Source organism: Manacus candei, unplaced genomic scaffold (genome assembly GCF_025592945.1).
Source record: "Manacus candei isolate 608988 ecotype Guabito, Panama unplaced genomic scaffold, ASM2559294v1 h1tg000033l, whole genome shotgun sequence".
NCBI lineage: Eukaryota > Metazoa > Chordata > Aves > Passeriformes > Pipridae > Manacus > Manacus candei.
The window spans coordinates 2,532,009-2,552,240 of NW_026138081.1; the positions used below are offsets into that span (position 1 = coordinate 2,532,009).

Genomic DNA, 20,232 nt, shown 5'->3' on the forward strand with positions numbered 1-20,232 from the left:
GCCATACTTTGACATTAACACTGTCATAGCAAACATTGTACTTTACATCTGCCGTTCTCTGTTCAAAGTATCAGCCCTTGATGTTCACAAATGACTCAAATGTCTTTGTCATTTTGTACTACTTGGCTGTAAAACTGATCACTTATGATATAGTAATATACAATATCATAGGACAAACAAAATGAGCCACACAGAGAGATCATGGAAGATCAATGGTATATTTTAGATTTCTGTAATAGAAGGGATTTGGCAGCCAACCTTCCTAAGAACTTACAGAATCACAGAGCTGTTGAGATAGGAAATGACCTGGTCCAATTTGCTGTCCAAGCTGGTCCACCTAGAATAACTTGCCTAGGACTGTGCCTAGGCAGGTTTAGACTCTCTCCAAGGATGGAGACTCTACAACCTCCCTGGGCAACCTGTGCCAGTGCTCAGACACCCTCAACATGAAAAAGTGTTTCCTCACATTCAGACAGACCCTGCCATGTTTTGGTGTGTGCCCATTGCCTCTGGTTTTGTCACTGGGCCCCACTGAAGAGACCCTGATCCCGTCCTCTTTACATTCCTGAAGTCCCCCCAGAACCTTCTCTTCTCTAGGTCAAACAGTCCCAGTTCTCTCAGCCTTTCCTCATGTGTGACATGCACCAGTCTCTTAGTCATCTTAATGTCCCTTTGCTGTACTTGGAACCCTTATACTGTGTAGCCCAGAATTGGTCACATAATCCAAAATTTTGTAATTACAAAAAAATTAAATTAAACAGGTTGGGGTGAGGTAAGCAGAGAAGTAGGTTTTCTGCGTATCAATCAATTTTTTTCCAACTACTTAGGCTTAGTTGCATATACAGTTCTTGGAATGGTTTATGTGAGAGACGATCATATGTAAAAAGACATAACTCTAGCTCATGTTGAATGAACAGACTGAGAAAGCAGGATTTCCTGAGTGTAAAATTGTATTGGGAATCAGGTAATGTACATTTTGTGATATTTGAGAAACTTTTGATGGAACACAAATATCAGGAAAGTGTATTTTTTTCACATTATTTCTTTGCTTTGAATTCTGTATTAATTGACAACAGAGTAATTGTCAGTTACTTTTTTCCTAATTTACAAATTTATTTTGAATAATCTGCACGGTATGAAAGTTTTCTTCTTTCCTTCCTCCTTTATGTATGTTCTTTCAAAAGGCATTAATTTCACTCACTAGATCAGAACTGTTTGAACTGAAGGTCTGATGAACCATTCTCCTCCTACAACCCTTTGTCTTTTCCTCTTTAATGTGAGGCAAAGTGCCTGCACTCTGTGTTAAATGGGTTGGAAAGTTAGTTTCCATTAAACTTAATCTTCGGAACTACAAAGTGTTTTTCTCTTGTCTTTTTCTTACTGCTACTCTGCACTTTTGCTTTTGACACAGATTATAAATGTCAGAACAAACTGATGAACTCATGAAATTATTTTGTATTGAGATAATTTAAATTGTACTAAGGGGGGGGAAACTGTGGTATTATATATTTGATTTGGCAATATATCGATATGATTATATATTGATGTGGCAAAGACTACATAATACCACAATATTACATTCTCTGAGTACCCACAAATCAGGTTGACTGCAGAACTGGCCTAAGTTTATACAAAAGATCCATGAATATGCAGAGAAGTTAAAACTGCTCACAGCTTTTATTCTGCATGGAAATAAACTGTTATCTACCCAGCTGAAATGGTAACAAAAAATTCCCACCTGAACATTTTCTACATGTTTTTTTCTTGTTCTGGTATTTCCTAGCCTACTCTATGGTAATTGATTACCACCACCAGGGACATAAAACAGCTCTTTCCTGGCAAGTACAAGAGCATTACAGGGATAATTAATTAATGTGTTAATACACAAATAAAAGGTATTCCTTTACAGCTGGAATTTTTCATAGCATTGTATAATTATACAAAGACTTAAATCTCTGGGTCAGGAAATTTCACAACCACAAATCATAGCAGTCTGGAAGAGCGTCACTGCTCCTTGCCTTCTCCCTATACTCTTGCCTTAGACACCTACAATTATAACCTTTGGAGAAAGGATTCAGGGCTAGAAGAAAATTTAATCTGGCATGGCACAGACATTCCTTTGCCTAAGAGAGCACAATTTAAGAAGGACATTTTTACACTATTTAATTTCTTCAATTTTCAAAAAAATAAATGTTGCCAAGGGCTTTAATTTCCTTTTCTGTCTCAGAATCCTAATTTGATTTTTAAAATTTAAGAGATTTCTTTCTTTTTATCTTCATTTTCAGAAGAATTATTTTTAACTGAAAAAGGTATTAAAAATAGCATGTCATCATACTAAATTTGTTCTTGTTTAATTTCAGTTATGATTGAAAATTTGGAAAACATTTCATCTAGCTCTTTTGAATTTTTAAAAATTTTACAAGGGTGTTATTTTCATATTGTCAATGTTTAAGCTAATGAGTAAATGAACTTCTTCTACAGGATATCTTCTTGGTGGGCATGTAGTACGTTTTTTCCATGGCCATGATGAGTGCTTGACAATTCCATCTACAGATCAGAATGATTCACAACACAAGTAAGTGATGGTGCATTTTTATGTATTTCCTTCCCTCAAAAATGGAAAAGATTGTCAGTTGAATTTGAGGTTAGATAGATTAAAACCTCTTTACAGCAGTCTTTAATTAGGCAGTGACATTGTTACAAGAAGTTAGGACCTACTAAGCAGAAAATCAGTCATGAGTTCATTTATTGCTGAAATTTAAGTGGTCCATTTCCACTGAGATTTCAACCTGTTTTATTGTTTGTCTTTAATGTGTACTAATATAAGTAGAGGTAAGCTACTGTTAGAAAGGAAGATGATAACGTAAAAAAACCCCCCAAACCAAACAAAACAGAAAAAAGTAAGTTTGGCCTTCACAATGACTTTTATATTTTATATATTTTGCTCCTTTTGGCAAGCTTTTGCTTTCTTAAATTTGATTAATATATTAAGATAATTAGGTCACATTACATAGACTAAATCACTTTTGTATTAAACTTACATCTACAGTTATATATTTATGTTGAATTGTTTTTCATTTTTTTTGTATTTTGCTGTTAATCAGAATCACAGCAAGCTAATAATTTTGATACACAAATCTTCTAGATATAAAAATCATATTCAGCAAATAAGATCTTCATACCCATTGTGGTAAATAAGTTATGCTTTAGGTAATATGATACCACAAGTAACATTCAGTCATGTCGAGTAAACTTTTCAGCTCTAAATTTTCCATGTTTACATTTCTGTGGAGTAAAACTGTCTCCAAAGCCAAAAGATAACTCAAACTGAATGCCAGAAAAATTTACTTGTTGGTGAATATTTATTGCTATTCTCTTCATACGTCTATAGAAAAAAAAGATACAAAGTTTACACTGAGTATCAAAATGTATACATCTAGTATAGAAATACTAGAAAAATGTGAGGATCTACATACCTATGTAGAACAGATGTCATAGTCAGACTAATTTTATAAACAACCTGTATTTGTAAGGTTAAAATAGATGCTAACACATTTCAGTATGTTTAGAAATGCTGTACTTTGCTACTGCTGTTACTTATCTAGAAGTCAGATGCAGCTAAAACTAAAAATAATTTTGAAGTCCTATTCCCCAGTATGATGTTATTCTTAATATATATTTGATGTGTAGTGCTGCTGACTTAAGATCTGCTTCCATGTTTTTTACAATAAGTAAATTAAAAAAAATATTTCTCTGAATAAAATCTATGTTTTTATGTTCCTAAAATGGATAATAATGTGAATGCTATATTGAACATTTTCAAGTGTGTGATAGTGACGATTTAAAGTTGTCTTATCTTTTGTATTTATGAGCTGCATAATAGACATAAGGCCAAATTTGTATTGTGTCATAGTTGTAGAAGTCACATTTACACTATTAAAAAAAAAATAAATACAGAAAAAACCCCAAGTAGTAATAGGAACAGGAGAAAGAGATGTAGGAAATGATTGTGTTTGTTTCCAAACGGAAATACTTGAGGTGGAGATATTGAATATCAAACAGGCCAGCTTGGCAAGAACAAAAAAATATGGGTGGATGGAATCAAGCAGATGGAGAAAATGTTATGTGGATGCTGTTGTGAAAAAGCAGCAATTCTCTTTTACTTGCAGTTTTGTTACTGTAAGAACAGGTCAGTAATGCTAGGGTAGTGTTGCATATAGAAAAAGCTGGAGAAAGATAAGAGATTTTAAGTAGTATAGGAATTAAAAATATAAAAGTGAACAGAGACAAATCTATGGTATTCCTTCTGTGAAAGAATGGTTTGAGTTGGGCCAAGGAGAAATGAAGCAGATCAAAGAGAGTGGAAATGAATACTCAGTTTTGAGCTTAGCTAGGGAGAGGTATTTATAGTCTACCAAAAGTAACATCAGTAAGGTCAGTGGGACCAAAGAGGATCTAGGATGAAAACGGAAGAGTAAAGCTCCAGACAGGTATTGTGTATTCAGTACATTCATAGAATCATGTAATAGCCTATGTTGGAAGGATCTTGAAAGATCATTTTCGTGATCTGGAAATGAAGATGAATTGACAGATAGGTGGTTTTTTTTCCTTTGATTCTAGAATATCAAAACATCATTATAGAAAACAATGTGTAGGAAATGATAGTGCTGTAACTATGAGGAATATATATTCTTACTCTTTTGGTACACTATCATTTCAAAATTTTTGACATCACATATGTGCTCTTAAATGTAACTCCTAAATAATATACATATAAATACAAGTGCACCATCTTATAAAGAAACTGGATGCAAATGGTTTGTCATACTTCAGTACACTTCATAATACAATGTAGATACTTCCCAGATTGTATTGGTGTTACTCAAGAAAGAGAGAATCAGATGAATTAAAATCTTAACTGTTCTCAGTAGAAGAAAAGTTAGAAACTTGTTCAGATAGGAGAACCACAACTTTCGTTTTACAGGTTGAGTTCTGAGTCCCATGGTTGCACAAGAACAATGCTAATTTTGTGGTTTAACCCCAGTCAGCAGTCAAGAACCACTTGAAGTTTTTCATCTTTCAGTAGGCAGAGTTTTAGATCAATACCTTTCTTATTATCCATTGTATTTCCTATATTCATTTTAAATGAGGAAGATTATACAAATTCTGGCGCTTAGATGACAAAGCATGAATGATCACTAAAACCTTAAAAACTTCCTGTGAACAGGGCTAATCCACCATAGTTTGTTTTTGTTTGTATTTGACTATTAAGTAGAATAGTAGTTTCAGCACTAAAACATATCACTGATCCCCAGACAATAAATCAAGAAAACTAGATTATAGTAAAGGTTTAATTCTTTCACCTTCTTTTTTTTTTATTTCTCTGAATTTTCTAAAACCAAGATATAATTTTATCTGTATTATCTGTTTTGTAAAGATTATAATGCAGAATTTTTGTTATCACCATCCTTTTTGTCCTTTCATATGAATCATACAAGTAATTCTAGGGATGAAATCTCAGTGTCATGTTCATGCAGAGAATCATTAGTATCTGAAAATTTATATATTTATTTTAATGTTGTGTATATGTATTTAAAACCTTTAGTAATCTCTTTGGAACTGTAGGAATTACATATTTTTATAGCTGTTTAAGTAACAGGAAAAATTCTCCAGCCACTTTGAATTTTATCATCTCCTGAGAGAGAATAGTTTAATGGAAATAGTCTAATTTACCTGGGATATTTGGATTGTGTATGATGGTCTCAGTGATGAGTAGGAATCTTCTGTCTGTTCAACTCCATTTGTTTAGCGGGGAGTAATGTACAGTTTACAAAGAAGTAAGCTATAAATACTATGTAAACACAAGTAAGCACAAGAGGATGATCTTCTGAATCTCTTCTGTAGGAAAGTTTTTTATGAAACTGGAGGAGCTGGTGTTCGAGCAAGGTCTTTGTGGAGAGTAGAACCCCTTCGAATAAGGTACTTATATTTTTTTAACTTTTTTTTTGTTAGCAACTCCTGTTATGTTCACAGCAATTTCATTATTATAGACCTTTAAGGCAGAACATAACTAATATATTTGTTATGCTGTATGATATGTGTTAGTATGTTCTTTGTCAATAATAAAAATCAATCCATTTTGATATAATCATATGGGGAATGTCAGTATTTTCAGACTTTTTTTTTTCTGTCTCCCATATTAAAGGCAGCATTGCCCATGACGTATGTCTGCTTGGGACACTGCTTCTGTCCGCAAGTAAAATGCTTTTCTAGTTTTCACTTGGAGTTTTAGAAGCACAGGTGGAAATCAGAGCAGTAATATTCCTCCTGCGTTTTTTTGTTTCTTTGTTTGGTTGGGTTTTTTTGGGTTTTTTTGGGTTTTTTTTTGTTTTTTTGTTTGTTTGTTTGTTTTTTTAAGAATCAATCACCTTCCTAGGTGATTAGCTATCTCTTATTTTGCTGGAAGTGAAATTTCAATATATACCATAAGATTATGTATGTTTTAACTTTGATGCCTTCTGAACCATGTTTGTTTTACCCTTGGTGCATTTGTCATTGCAAATGAAATACCCTCATAACTAAGAGAGATGTACAAGAATTCTGTGAAATGTTGAGTCCTCACAAATTAAACCCAACTAAGTTTCATTTGTTTGTTTAGTCAATCAACTAAAAGAGAGTAGTTAATTTACACATGCAGGATGTTTTTATGGACACCACATGTAACACCCTAATAAAACAGAGAGAGGGTGTAGGAATAAGAAGATGAAAGTTATACTCCTTTCCTTATTCCCTTTGCAAATATATTAACAGTTTTTCATCTGTTTTTATGCGCATATTGATATCAGAACCAAAAAGTAATATCTAACACATTCTATTTTCTGAACATCCTTTAGAGCCCAAAGTAGAAATGTTAGGTTTGTTTAGTTAATAAACTATTTTTTGATGTCTCTTATGTTTAGCTGGAGTGGAAGTAACATCAGATGGGGACAGCCTTTCCGTCTTCGACATATTACAACAGGAAAGTATTTGGCTCTGCATGAAAATGAAGGAGTTGTAATATTAGACAGAGAAAAGTCAGACACAACATCTACTGCTTTTTGTTTCAGAGCATCAAAGGTAAATAACATCAGTGTAAATTTGTTCTAAATGTGGAGCACTCAAATACTAAATCTGAGTTGTTTCAACAACTGTATAAATTACTTATCATTTCTAAATTGAAGTAATTGACGGGTATTATTCATTGAAATACAAAGGTAAACAACTGAGTCAAGAATAACGAAGGTCTCCCTTAGAAAAAATAGGGATGATTAATAAATTTAGGAATAAACTAAACTGTCACCACATTTAAAAAACAAGATTGAAAACAAATACAGTGCAAGATACAGTGGTTTAATATGAATACTTTAATAATCATAGAATCATTTTAGTTAGACAGAATCTCATTAGTGTTATACATTCAAGCTTTATCTGTCATAATTTAATTGAATTGAATTCGGTTCAGTTGCTATTCTTTGTGCATTGTGTTGATGGGAATTGAACTGAACTCAATTGAATTTTTCCTCAATACATGGAAAATGTAGTCAGTGATTTCTAAACCATATGTTTTCAAACTATGCTCTCTAGTGAGCTGCTAATTGCATGTTACTAGCTTTATCATCATTTCCAGCTGGGAAAAACAATACAAGGGAGAGAGAATAAAGAATGATTGTGGAGGTAGGAGAAATTAATAATTTTTTTCCCAGAAAGTGAAAGTTTTTTATAATCAATGATGATTAGAAATTTTTATTTATTTTCATGATTTTCCTTACAAATAGTTACCATAGCTGCTACAATAGTGTTTTTTATTAACCATGAAAAACTAAATTTTCCACCTAATTATGAACGCTGTATGGTCCCTGAAGGGCAGCGAGAAAGAATCTTTAAAGTTAGTTATACACTAGATAAAATCTACCATTAAGTCTTGATAGACTTTTGTTAGTGTTCTTAGCATGTTTAAAATAACGATGTTAATTAGTGTGACTGCATATGATATTTCATGAATTTTTATTTTAGCCAATTAAATAATTTAAAAACTATCAGGAAATTTTCTCTGATTGCTAGTTTCTCACCAAATAGTTTTTCATTCTTTACCCAGTATAAAGGCTATACAGTGTAGATTGTACATGTGATGTCGTGCAGGGGCATTTATTACAGCTATAATTTTTTCCCATTTTTGGCAAATCATAGCACCGTAGTAAGAATGCTGAGTATCTCAGGAATGCCACTTGACAAATATTTGTGTTAAAATTCCTTAATATACTCACTGCCTAATTGGACACTGTCTGTCCTGCTATTTTTCAATGTTTTAATCTATGCATATAAATGTATAAATTTTAAGTATATATACTTGATGGTTTTGTATGCATATTAGTAAAATATTTTCTGTTACATTGATTAAACATGCCCTATTTTCATAATCTTTTTGTTGAGGTGTGCCTCAAAGGCCCATTAGTGAAATTTATTACAGTGCCCAAGATGACTAAGCTGAAGTACAGTAGTAATTAGTTATGCAGAAGTTATTCATGTCTGCTGTGTTTATGCATAATATGGTTGTTAATGTACATTTTTGTATTAAATACAAGCTCAGTATCTAATCATCCTGTCCTATATGTGCTGTCCTATAGAGAAAAGCACATTTCTATCTCAAAATAAGTTATAAACTTGCTTTTTTCTGTGCCAAGAATAAGAATAATTATTAGTTGTCTGGACAGGTAAGAGCTGCACTTTCCCATGGGTAGAGATACTAGTATTTCCAAAAGTGAGGGGAACAAGCAGTGATAATTCTTCCTGAAGAAAGAAAGATGAAGTTTTGGAAGGGAATAAACCCCAAAGATTGACCTGGACTGTAAGAAGGAAGAGGCTCTTTCAGCCAAGTGCTGATGGCATACATATTGAGAGGAAAAATAGCCATAGAACTAGTAGTTAGACTAGATATATGCAATATACAGATTTTATCTTAATTCCTGCACATATGTATTTGTAAACCTTTGCTGGGTTCATTTTCGCAACGAAGAAATATTTTCACTTGCCTGGACTTATTTATGGCATGAATTCAGGGAATATATACCTCTATGTCCACCTGTGTACAGATTCTTAAAAACAGAGTGCTGGAATACCTCTCTGTTTACAGCACTCCTCTCCTTTAAACTAAGAGTAATTTTAATTGGAAAGAACCCTGTGAAGTCATCTAGTCCAGCCTTCTACTCCAGATAGGATCAACACTGAATTCAGACCAAACTGCTCACATTAAACACTGCTGCAGAGTATCCAAAAGGGAATAAAACATTTTTCCATTGCAGTATTCTTTCCTGTTTGGAAGACAGCAAATATCTCTTTTGTAGAAAAGAAGTATTGCCTTTGCCAGAAGGCAGAGCTATGTGGAATATACAAATCCCCCAGGCTTCCCAGGAGCCTGTAACACATGACTTAAATAAAGTCTTATTTTTCCAGGAGTTGTTATAGAGACCTTCTTGTTGAAAAAGCACCTTCATCCTCATTAGTGTTACATTCCAGCAGTCTTGTCTGTTCCTTGCTTTTCAAAATCTGTGATTGCATTCATAATTTACTTTCACTGCTTTTTTTTCCTTTTACTGGCTAGCACTGAAAACTGAAACAGTTATTTTAAATTATAAAATTCAAATTAGTGTTTTCCTTACTATGTCCTCACATAAATAAGAACAGAAGGGAACTTATAAAAAAAGTTAAGGAATATGCTAAAGAACATCATGGTGCTGATTTCAATGAAAACAGCATATGTAATACGTGCCTGTTTACTGCAAATTACTGCAAACTAAGCTATAAGTATCAGAAATTGATGGAAAGCCCCCAAAATTACATCTTTTATTGGTTTTAATATGGAGCTTACTTTTGACCAAGTTTTAAAATGTGAACCTTTATATTTTAAGGTAACAGATCTGTAATGCCTTGTGACAACAGAGACAGCAGTTTCTCTACACCAGATGGAATCCTGTTTTGAAATGGGATGTTCTCATTCCAGCACAGTACTTGGCTCAGTATACACTGCTGAGCAGAATCTTGGTTCTACTTACAAATTTCTTTGAGACTACACACAGTGCAAACAAGAATAAATTTAAAAATATTTGTTTATTTTAAATTTTTGTAGCCCAGAATTAATATTTGAGATTTCATACTTTATTTTAGTTATGATATATAAAATTGACAATAAAACTTTATTGGTATAGCCTTGGTAAGTAACATTCTGACACATTCAAAAGTCACAGATGACTCATGCAAAAGGATTTGATATCATTTTAGTATTACTACCAGCATGTAGCTGTCTTAGGGACTACCTACATTTATCTCTAAAAGGTCAAGTACTTACTTTTAAGTTTATAATTTAAAATTGTCATTTCCCTGTAAGCACTGCATTTCCAATAGAGTATTTCTACTTATTTTATATGGGAGGAGAAAATTGAAGGTAAAATAAAAATCACCTCTTTTTTATTTTTTCTTGCCTACTGGGGTGTACAGGTATATACAGAGTACAATAAGTTAGGTCAATGTATCAGTCCTTTGCTGTTATATCTGTAGACTTTTATCTTTTTACTTTGCTAAATTGGAGGAGGCATGGCAGTACTTTTATTGCAATAACAGTGTGCAACACCAAAAGATGAAATGTTCCTTAGCTTACGCAAGTTAGATTTACTAAGAGTTCAGCAGACAGGGTTTTTTACCATTCTTAGGGGTGCTTAAGCAAGCCCTTAAGCAATCAAAGTTTTTCCCCTACTGTGTTTTTACTATTGAAAAAATCTTTGTAAAGGCAGTTGGCTTTATTTGTTCTGTTCACACTGTGATTCCTTACCTTCTTTCCATCACATGGGAATCTATGATTCTATGAATTTTCTCACTGATTCTTGCTCTAATATATTAAATATCTTTTGAAAATATCATCTTTGACAGCTTTGCCCTCAAATTCCTTTGTTCATTCCATCTTTCTTTTTTTGGTTGGGTTTTTTTGTTATTGTGGTTTTTCCTTTGCCATCTTCTAGGCCCATGATGTGATTTGTTTTCTTTGATTTTATTAATTCACAGCCTGAGGGAGTTAAACTGAGAATAGGTAGTGAAGAAAGGATTTTAAAAGAGAAAGTATTTGGATATTTTACTGCTAAAATATGTTCAAATATTTAGATAAGAGATATTTTTTTTCCCTCCTCCCTGGGTAATCTTTATCTGACTATACTTTTCAGCTGCTGTAAAATACACCCTGTCTTTGCAATCACACTGTGATCAAATTACTTGGCTGAAATCCTAGAGAAACTGGACAGAGAGCAAGGAGCAAAACATGATGAAGAGGAATTTACACTGTATTTATTAAAGGGCCTTCAGGCCCTCAAAATAATTCTAAAGCTTTATTTCTGAAATTCAAAAAATCTTGGGGTTTTTTTGTATGTTTAATGTTGTCAAAAAAAGTCAGTATCAGTATCACTCAATTTTTTTCAAAACAGTAACTTCATTAGGATTGCTTGTTACCAAAATGTTTTAATATTCAGGATGCTGTGTAGAGTCAAAGAAGTAATTGCTGACAGTTTGAAAATTTGTGCTATTTTATTGTATTTTTCATTTAATTGGACTCACGGCAAATGTGTATTGAGAGAATTCCTCTTTATTCATACATGATAGTGCGGGCCACACAAATATGATGTGACATGATTTCCTCCTCATCTTCACATTGCAATGGTAACCCCAAAGAATGGCTTGTAATTTTATTCAGTTTCATCTTGACATTATAATGCTACCTGTTCCAACTAAAATTATTGTTGAAATGTGACAGTTAAATTCTGTATAAATGAAAGCAGATTAGCAAGGCTAGAATACAACTTTTGTTTTCTCCACAGATGTTGAAAATTTGGTAACCTGAAATGAAATTAAAAAAAAACCATTAAACATATAAAATTTAGACTGTGCATCAATTCCTAACATATTTTGCTTAGTTAACAACAAATTAACAGCTGTCTACACTTAAGTCCATCAGCAGTTGAAATCACAGAAAAATTATGTTCTTTAATTCCTCTATTTTCTTAAAGTTTTTTTTGTTGAATCACATGTATCCATAATTGGGTATTACAAAATTGGCTTTGTAATTCTGTTATTCATTAATTCAATTGTGAAAAGATGAATATTTTATTTTAAAGAAAAAGATACTTGCTTTTATGCTGGGATCTTAAAATCCTCTAGTTGTAAATGAAGAAGAATAGGATTAAGAAATAGTTTGGGTTTAAGAAGTGGATGTTCTAGCTAAGCATTGAGCAATGTCTTTAAAAAAAATCCAATTCTTCTTACAAAGTAGATAAATAATAAAATAAAATAAATGTAAAAAACCTAAGAAATTTAAAAATAAAGGTAAACGCCAAACTGTATTTATTTTTAAAATTAGTATTTTCTTTTTTTGCTGGTTGTTGCAATACAAACATATTATCCAAGTGAAGTGTTTATCTGCATATACAATTTATAAACAAAAAATTCTTTTACATAAAAATATTTTAGCTACATTTCAAAATAGGTTACTGATTATTTTTATTTTTTCACGTTTAAGCTAAAATTCAAGAGTGTTGGTTATATAGAGTTTTACAGACTCTGAAATTGAAACTTTACTTGCATCAGTAACTCCACTATTGATTATGTTAAGTTAAACATTTAAATAATTTTTTAATCTTTAAAGATTTTACTTGATTTTTCCTGCTTCAGAGAAAAAGATGCTTGAGATTTGAAATTATTTTTAATCACAATCTGAAAAATTAATTATAAAGAAACAAAAATTATGTTAAGTAACATTTAGCTCTGTCTTAACAGCATAAGTAGCATAAACATTGTTCAGTATTGTAATATATATTCAGTGTAGAAACATAACCTATTCCAATGCAGACTGAATGCCAACTTTATCTTCCTAGGAGCTAAAAGAAAAGCAGGATTCTAGTCTCAAACGTGACATTGATGGAATGGGACTCCCAGAAATAAAGTATGGTGATTCAATCTGTTTTGTCCAACATGTGGCCACTGCCTTATGGTTGACTTACAAGGCACAGGATGCTAAATCAGCACGTTTAGGTCCCCTGAAAAGAAAGGTAATATTTGATATTCTTTTTAATTACTTGTGAAATGAATGTTAATTTCATAACAGTTTGTGGGTTTAATTGTTTTGTGCTGCTATACTGAAAATGTATTTCATTCTAAAAATGTAAACATTGTTGGATATTAACATAACTATATAACTGAAGAAAAAACTTTGCCACTAAGAAATGTATTTAACTATTTTTCTTGTCAGAAGAAATTATTAATTTGTGCTCAATTTTTATTTTTGATACCAGTAAAAGATGGAAATTCCTGATTCAAATGGTCAAATAATTTTTTGAAAATCTACATTGAACTGTTATAACTGGTGTAAACTTGTAAGTCATATTCACTGATGTTTTAGATTTTTTGTTGAGTATATTGTGTGAAATGGCAATTAAATTTGTTACTTAAGAAATGGTTCTGGAAAATCCTCAAATTTCTTAAAGGATATTAAAAGAATTTCCTCCGCAAATGTTAGATGTAATTGTGATATGACATCAGGAAGATCTTTCACTCAGCCTTTTGATTATAGGGTAGAATTATATTCTTAATTAAGGGCATATAATCTGTTAAATCTTCAAATTATGTTCACATTTTGTTCAGTATTAACGGGTTTAATACTAGGTCGCATAAATGCTTCATTACCAAATGATTCCTTGCTTCTCTATTTGTAGATTTTACAACTTCAGCTTATCATGAGAACATGAGAAAGGGAAAAAAATGTTCATTACTGAAAAGAAGTTGGAATTCTCTTTTAATTACTTGTATGTATGTACATTCATAAGAGGATACCCATACACAAGTACTGTAATATGAAACAATGAGATCCACATCACACACCCTTGGCATAATCAGATTTATTCATATGCAGCACATATGGTGATCATAAATGGGTAGTGAGTGCCCAAACCCTTCACTTCTCAGCAACCTGGCTGATCAGAGAAATTCTTTATATGCTAGTCATTCAGTATTTTCTTGCTAAAAAATTAAATCACACAATGATAGCCTCTTCCTTTCCCATGCCAGAACTGGCTACGGTATTCTGTTTCCTCAGAGCATCCAATTTCATTTCTTGGAAAGGCAACATGGAGATTTGTGCTCTGTATTCAATGAAAAATTTTACAATACCTTCCAGCTTAGTGTTTTGTTTCCCCAGTATTCTTCTCAGCAGCAAGGGTCTAAAAGAACCTCCATAATTACCTGTCACTTTTATTCTCCTTTGAAACCTTTTCATTCATGTTCAAAGTCTTTGAATCTTTTGTTGTCCTCTCACCTGGAGAATTCTGTCTTGTTAATGTCTTCAAACAGAAGAAAACCCAAACCTTCTAGCTTCCAGTAATTGATATTTCTGTGGAGGCAAAAAAAAAAGTTTTTTGTCCTCTGCAATACGTTATACTAGACTATAATTTTTTAAGGAAATATAGATGTGTAAAAAAAAGGGTGCTTTTTTTTTTCACATAATGTAGCTATTATCACTGTCAACTGCTGCAAATCCACAGAGAGGAGAAAACAACTATGAGATTAACTCTGTTACAAAATACTAAAAATTCCCAGTAAAAATTTCTGGGTTTTTGGGTTTTGGTGCAGTTTCATGTACCTAATTATTATACAGTATTTGCAAGACACTAATATAAAGAAATTCTGGCATCATTTTTGTAGATTTTCTTGCAGATTTCTGCAAGAATTGTTATTTATTTTATCTCTCTCTGAGATTGTGGTAGACAAGGCTTCAAGACTTTGCCAGGTAATGATGATGTTTACATCAATGTTCTAGTCAGCATCCCCACACCATCCAGTGAGTGATGGTTGTCTGTCTTTTCAGTTTGAGAGTTTGCTTCTATGCAAACTATAAACTCCCGCAGAGCTCCAGAATGCTAGAGGTCAGAGAACAGAGAAACATGCTGTATGTTTTGGATTCATGTTCTCGAGGCCATAGCTCAGGCTGTTCATCAATGTCTTGCTGTACCTCAACAAGCAAGACAGTGCCAAATGCCCCTTTTTATATGCAGAGAAGTGTTTTATCTGGAGAACTGATGTAGACAGTGCTGAATGCTTCTGTCTGTGGTCTACCCACTGGAGTTCTAAATCGCGCTTTCCTGTAATTGTGATGTTTCTGGATGATTTAGTTGAGGTTTGGGTTATTTGTTAGCTTTCTGGATTTTTTTTTTTGGTCAGAGAAGTAGAAAAGATTAGTCCTTCTAAAAGACTCCACGCTTTCCTGATCTGCTGCATGCTTAGGAAGAAGAGTGCATGTCTGCTCCACAATGGTGATGCAATTACTTTGCAAGGCATGGCAGCTTTTATATCCAATCTGTTAAATGTTTCCATTCCTGTAGTTCCAAAACTTGGAGCTATGTACAATGGCCTGAAGAAAAATTATATGAATGTCAAATATTTTCTTACTAGTTTTGTGATGGGAAGAGCCACTCTTCAGTGTTTGTTCAGTTTAGGGACCCTTCTTTATGTTAAATAGTGGTATTCAAGTTAGCAAAGTCACTCACAGTGTCATTCTATATTTAGAAAGTATTTGAACCAAGAGGAAAGATGACCAAAACATAAACTAGCCTTCTTTAAGATAAAATCATTAATGTAATCATTCAAAAATACCTTCCCTGTCTTCTCCATCATATTTCCATGGATTCTGGTGTCCAGATAAACTCACAGGGTGACGTTTGTCTCTTTTAAAAGCAGTTCATCACCATGTTTGATGGAGCAGAGCACATGTGTACTCTAGATTCTGACAAGTATAGAAAAATATCACTTTCTAGTGCTCTGATATACCTATACACTAGTATGTACAAAAAGTTGTTGGTAAATAACTTTCTCATTTGTGGCAGTAACTACTTGTACAACATTATTAGTTTCTTTGTTAACTATTCAGTGCATTCAGAATTACTCTGCTAACTGGTCAGTTGCAAATTTTTACTAACTCAAAGCTAAAAGAATACATTTTTCAATGGAGAATTCAGTAGACTACCTCTTGGACAAAGAAGCAGGATAGCTCATATTTACATCTTACAAAACTGCTGTAGGATTTTAATGACTCAAAATGACCAAGACTTGTTTTTGTGATACCTAAAAATTATGTTGTCTTTTTGTGATATTGTGTGTTTATTTAAAGAGAAAGATTAAAACCCTACCCTACCAAAGGATCTCTGTTATTGCTTGAAGTTCATATGATGTTCACATCTGGTTCTGATAAGAATCCAACCTAGTGTGTAGAAATAGTTAAATGAGTCAGAAGTTGTTCATAAACATTATAGCACCTTTAGCTGCATTGTAATTTTTATGAGGTTTATCACTCCAGCTTGATTTTTCTTGTCAATAGTCTTTTCATGGATGAACCCTTTAGTAAACGATGCTTAAGAGAGCGAAGATCCTCTTTCCCTGACAGACAGAATATAAGAAAAACAATATTTTTATTTTAATTGGAAAATATCTGTTAACCGTATTTTTTTAATGAATTATGGCAGAATGAATGTCTTCTCTGAATAACTCATGTGAACCGAAAAACTTGTAGCTACTTAATGGGTGTCCAGATAAAGTGATTAACAAATAGTAGCTCCATTACCACACCAAATATACCATTACTGTTTTCAGTGCAATATTGAAATGTTACAAAATATTTAAAAGTAGAAAGTGTTTAAAAGTAACTATTGTGATAATTACTGATTTCAATAGGTTATATTACACCAAGAAGGTCATATGGATGATGGTCTCACATTACAAAGATGTCAGCATGAGGAATCCCAGGCTGCTCGAATCATTCGCAATACTACAAGCTTATTCAGCCACTTTATAAGGTAGTTATTGCCACTCTGTTTTTTAAAGTATTTTGAAATTATAAGAATTTCTCTAAGAGCATACATATTTCCTGCTTTCAAATATTTGAATTTAGAAGCTATTAGCAATATATTTTTACTGATTTAAATTCACAATTTTGCTTAGTAATGCCATTAAATAGATAAAACAGTTTATTTAAGATTACTTACATGATATTCTAATACCTTGAAGTCAGAATCCAGAAGCTGGATCCTAAATTGAAGAAAACCTGCTAAATGATCTCAGTCTAACTCCATTCATAAGTATTCTATGGTACCTAGAACTTTGTATAAGAATATACAATTAAATCTATAAGAATGTATGTAGTACCGAAGAAACTATTTTTTCATAGTGCTTGGCAGAAGTTTTAATTATGATGATCAAGTGGATATCCTTGTATTACTACCTACTTGATGAAAAAAATAAAGGAAAATGAGTTTGTAATTAAATATTTCCTTCCAAAGAAGCCATTATACAAGTATGTGTTTAAAACATTATTGCTTCAGGATCTCAAGGGCCTACACTAGTACTTTATGTTTCTTGGGCTGAGGATATGAAAACAGAGCCACCTTTGCCAGCAATCAGCTCCTCCTATTTATACTAGTGAGTCAGGCCATGGAAAATTGGGTTATCACACAAGATTGAGAAAATATTTGAACAGGAAAGAGAAATTATTTTACCAACAACTGAGATACCTTGAAATGCTTTCCATTTTTAAATCCCACCCTTCCTTATTTCCTATATAGAATAGATAGAGAAGATCTAATTTATGGTTAGGATTACCTGTTATTTTTGTGTTGTTTTTCTAGAAGACTGGGCGTGTATACCGTCAATAACTGGTACTATTTTAGCTCATCTGCACATTACATCTAAATCATCAACAGGGATTTAAAGTATCTAAACAAAATCAATTACCATAAAACTGTTTACATCAGTGCGGAAAGGGAAGCATGATTCCACTTCTGGAAGCTATGAGTGCTGGGCACACAAATAATAGGTGTTTGAATGATGTTCAGTTCAGATCATCTGTTGTTCATATGCATATAAGCATATGTCATATATGTAACAAAACTCAACTTAGATACCAACAGAAAATTGGCTGCTATACCGTTAATTACAGTGGGAAAATTATTAATGCTGCCAGTCTTTTTTGTTGTTTTCCATAGCGGAAACAACAGAACACTATCACCCTCTGCCCTGCCTGTTGAGGAGATGGCTCAGACTCTGCAAGACCTTATTATATACTTCCAGCTTCCTGAAGAAGACCTGCAACATGAAGATAAGCAAAACAAACTCCGCTCACTCAAAAACAGACAAAATTTATTCAAAGAAGAGGTACAGAGAGAGGAATTGTTACATTATTTTAATTTCAAGTCTATTGTGCCACAAACATTGAGAAGAATCTAAACGTTATCATCTAGATGTATACATATGTTCTCTAATGCAACGTTCAGTAGCTGTTATATATGTATATATATATATATACATACACACACTTGTCACAGGCTACAAACCCTCTGTTAGAAAATTTGATCTTATTACTTCTGAGCATCTTTAAAGAGATGCCATTTTTGCAAGAAACAGTTTTGACAAGAAGTTACAGAAGCTGGATACCCCAAATGAATAATAAAACCTGGATCAATAATAGATGTGATTTCTGATGTCTTTTCTGCCCACCAGGATGTGAATCAGTAACTTTTTATCTCTAGAAACTGGAAGAATGCTTGCTTTAGGAAAGGATATATATTACATAATTGTTGAATTGCTCCTCTCTGAAAACAGAATAACTATGTTTCTGTATAAATAGTAAACATATTTTACAATGTTTTTAGACATGTTTCAATTGCTTGCAGGTTTTCAATACCATTTGAGTCTGCAAACAAACTGAAGTTAAAAATCTCTTTCAGTATTTAAAATTTTTTTTACAGATATTTTATAGGATAGTAAAATTTTCACCTTTTTATCAATAAAAATTCCTTTTTATATAAATTTAAAGGGTTTTCTTCTTATGCAAGGAAGATTTTATGTAAAAAAGGCTATTCATTATTATTTTAAAAGCCTTTATTGTCAGCTTTTTTTCCTTATTTTTTATAATACTTAGTTGAGTAAGGAACAATATTGAAACATTCTCTAAAAGGAATTATTTTATACAGAAATACACATATTCAAATCTTGTAAGCACAGTTGTTTTGCTGTTTGTTTTTTTTTAAATTTAAGATAATGCAACTTTCCAATTTATAAAGGAAAAAAATCTTTCTAAAGGGCAACAACAAATACCTTTTTATGTACAGTTCACTTTCTGTCACATGTTTAGGGAATGCTGGCACTAGTTCTGAATTGCATTGATCGCTTAAATGACTACAACAGCACAGCTCATTTTGCAGGAATTGCAAGAGAAGAATATGGTACTGCATGGAAAGAAATTTTGAATCTCCTTTACAAATTATTAGGTAAGTTCTTCAAAAACATACTAATGTAAAAAAAAAAAAAACAGGATATGTACTCTTTATGTTCTACTTGCTGCTTCACCATCAAAGACCATTGACCAAAGATGGTCAAATAACACCCCTGTGTTATTCATTCCATTGTGTAAATTACAGATTTTCTTCTGTATACTTACTGCTATTTATTACAGAGGAAAGAGTTTATTGAGCAATGATACAGCAGAGAAATAGATCTCAGCTAGGAAAAAGTTCCGTGAAGCATGCCAAAAGCTTTTTTTTTTTTTTTAAATAATTGAAGTGTACCTGTGGTATGAAAATAGATGTGAATTATTATTTTAAAAATTAGAGAAACTGGGAAACAGTCTTTGTATGTGAAGCTGAAGGAAGTCTAAAAGTAATAGTCAGGTCTGCTGACCTCAATGTTTGTTACTTGAGACTTAGATATAAATGTTAATAAAAATAATTATATAAAACAGAAGTGGAAATATTTTTTCCAGTGGTTTTCATGGTTTCTAGAGCAGACTACTGCTGTGTTGTAGAAGGGCCAAAAAATATTTATACGTATATTTCTTTAAATTCCTGGTTTGATACTGATTTGTGTTATTCCTCATATAGGAGAATCTTGCCTTCTAATGGAGTTTACATACATTCTAATTTCATTACAAAGAAAGTTAGTTCTGAACCATAGTAAAATAAGCAAGTTGAGAGTCAGGACAATAATAAAAGAAACAAGGGGAAGTACTTTGAAGCGTGAGGTTATTCACATAGCACAGACATGCAGGTGCTTCAGGTTGCTCATTGCTTTAGAAAGTAGAAAGTTACCATTTAGTAACCATTTAGTAACCAGTAGAAAGTT

At 32.5% G+C, this 20,232-nt stretch overlaps 1 protein-coding gene across 7 annotated transcripts in view; it reads left to right on the top strand.

Moving 5' to 3' along the window:
• RYR3 (ryanodine receptor 3) overlaps nt 1–20,232 on the top strand; it is a 215,996-nt gene that overhangs the window by 58,790 nt on the left and 136,974 nt on the right. For all 7 annotated transcript variants that reach the window (XM_051791763.1, XM_051791765.1, XM_051791766.1 and 4 more), the window contains exons 8-14: nt 2,482–2,575; nt 5,905–5,979; nt 6,960–7,116; nt 12,948–13,121; nt 16,792–16,913; nt 18,099–18,267; nt 19,247–19,382. In XM_051791763.1, the coding sequence (XP_051647723.1) occupies nt 2,482–2,575; nt 5,905–5,979; nt 6,960–7,116; nt 12,948–13,121; nt 16,792–16,913; nt 18,099–18,267; nt 19,247–19,382 (927 nt within the window). The remainder of the gene's footprint in view (nt 1–2,481; nt 2,576–5,904; nt 5,980–6,959; nt 7,117–12,947; nt 13,122–16,791; nt 16,914–18,098; nt 18,268–19,246; nt 19,383–20,232) is intronic.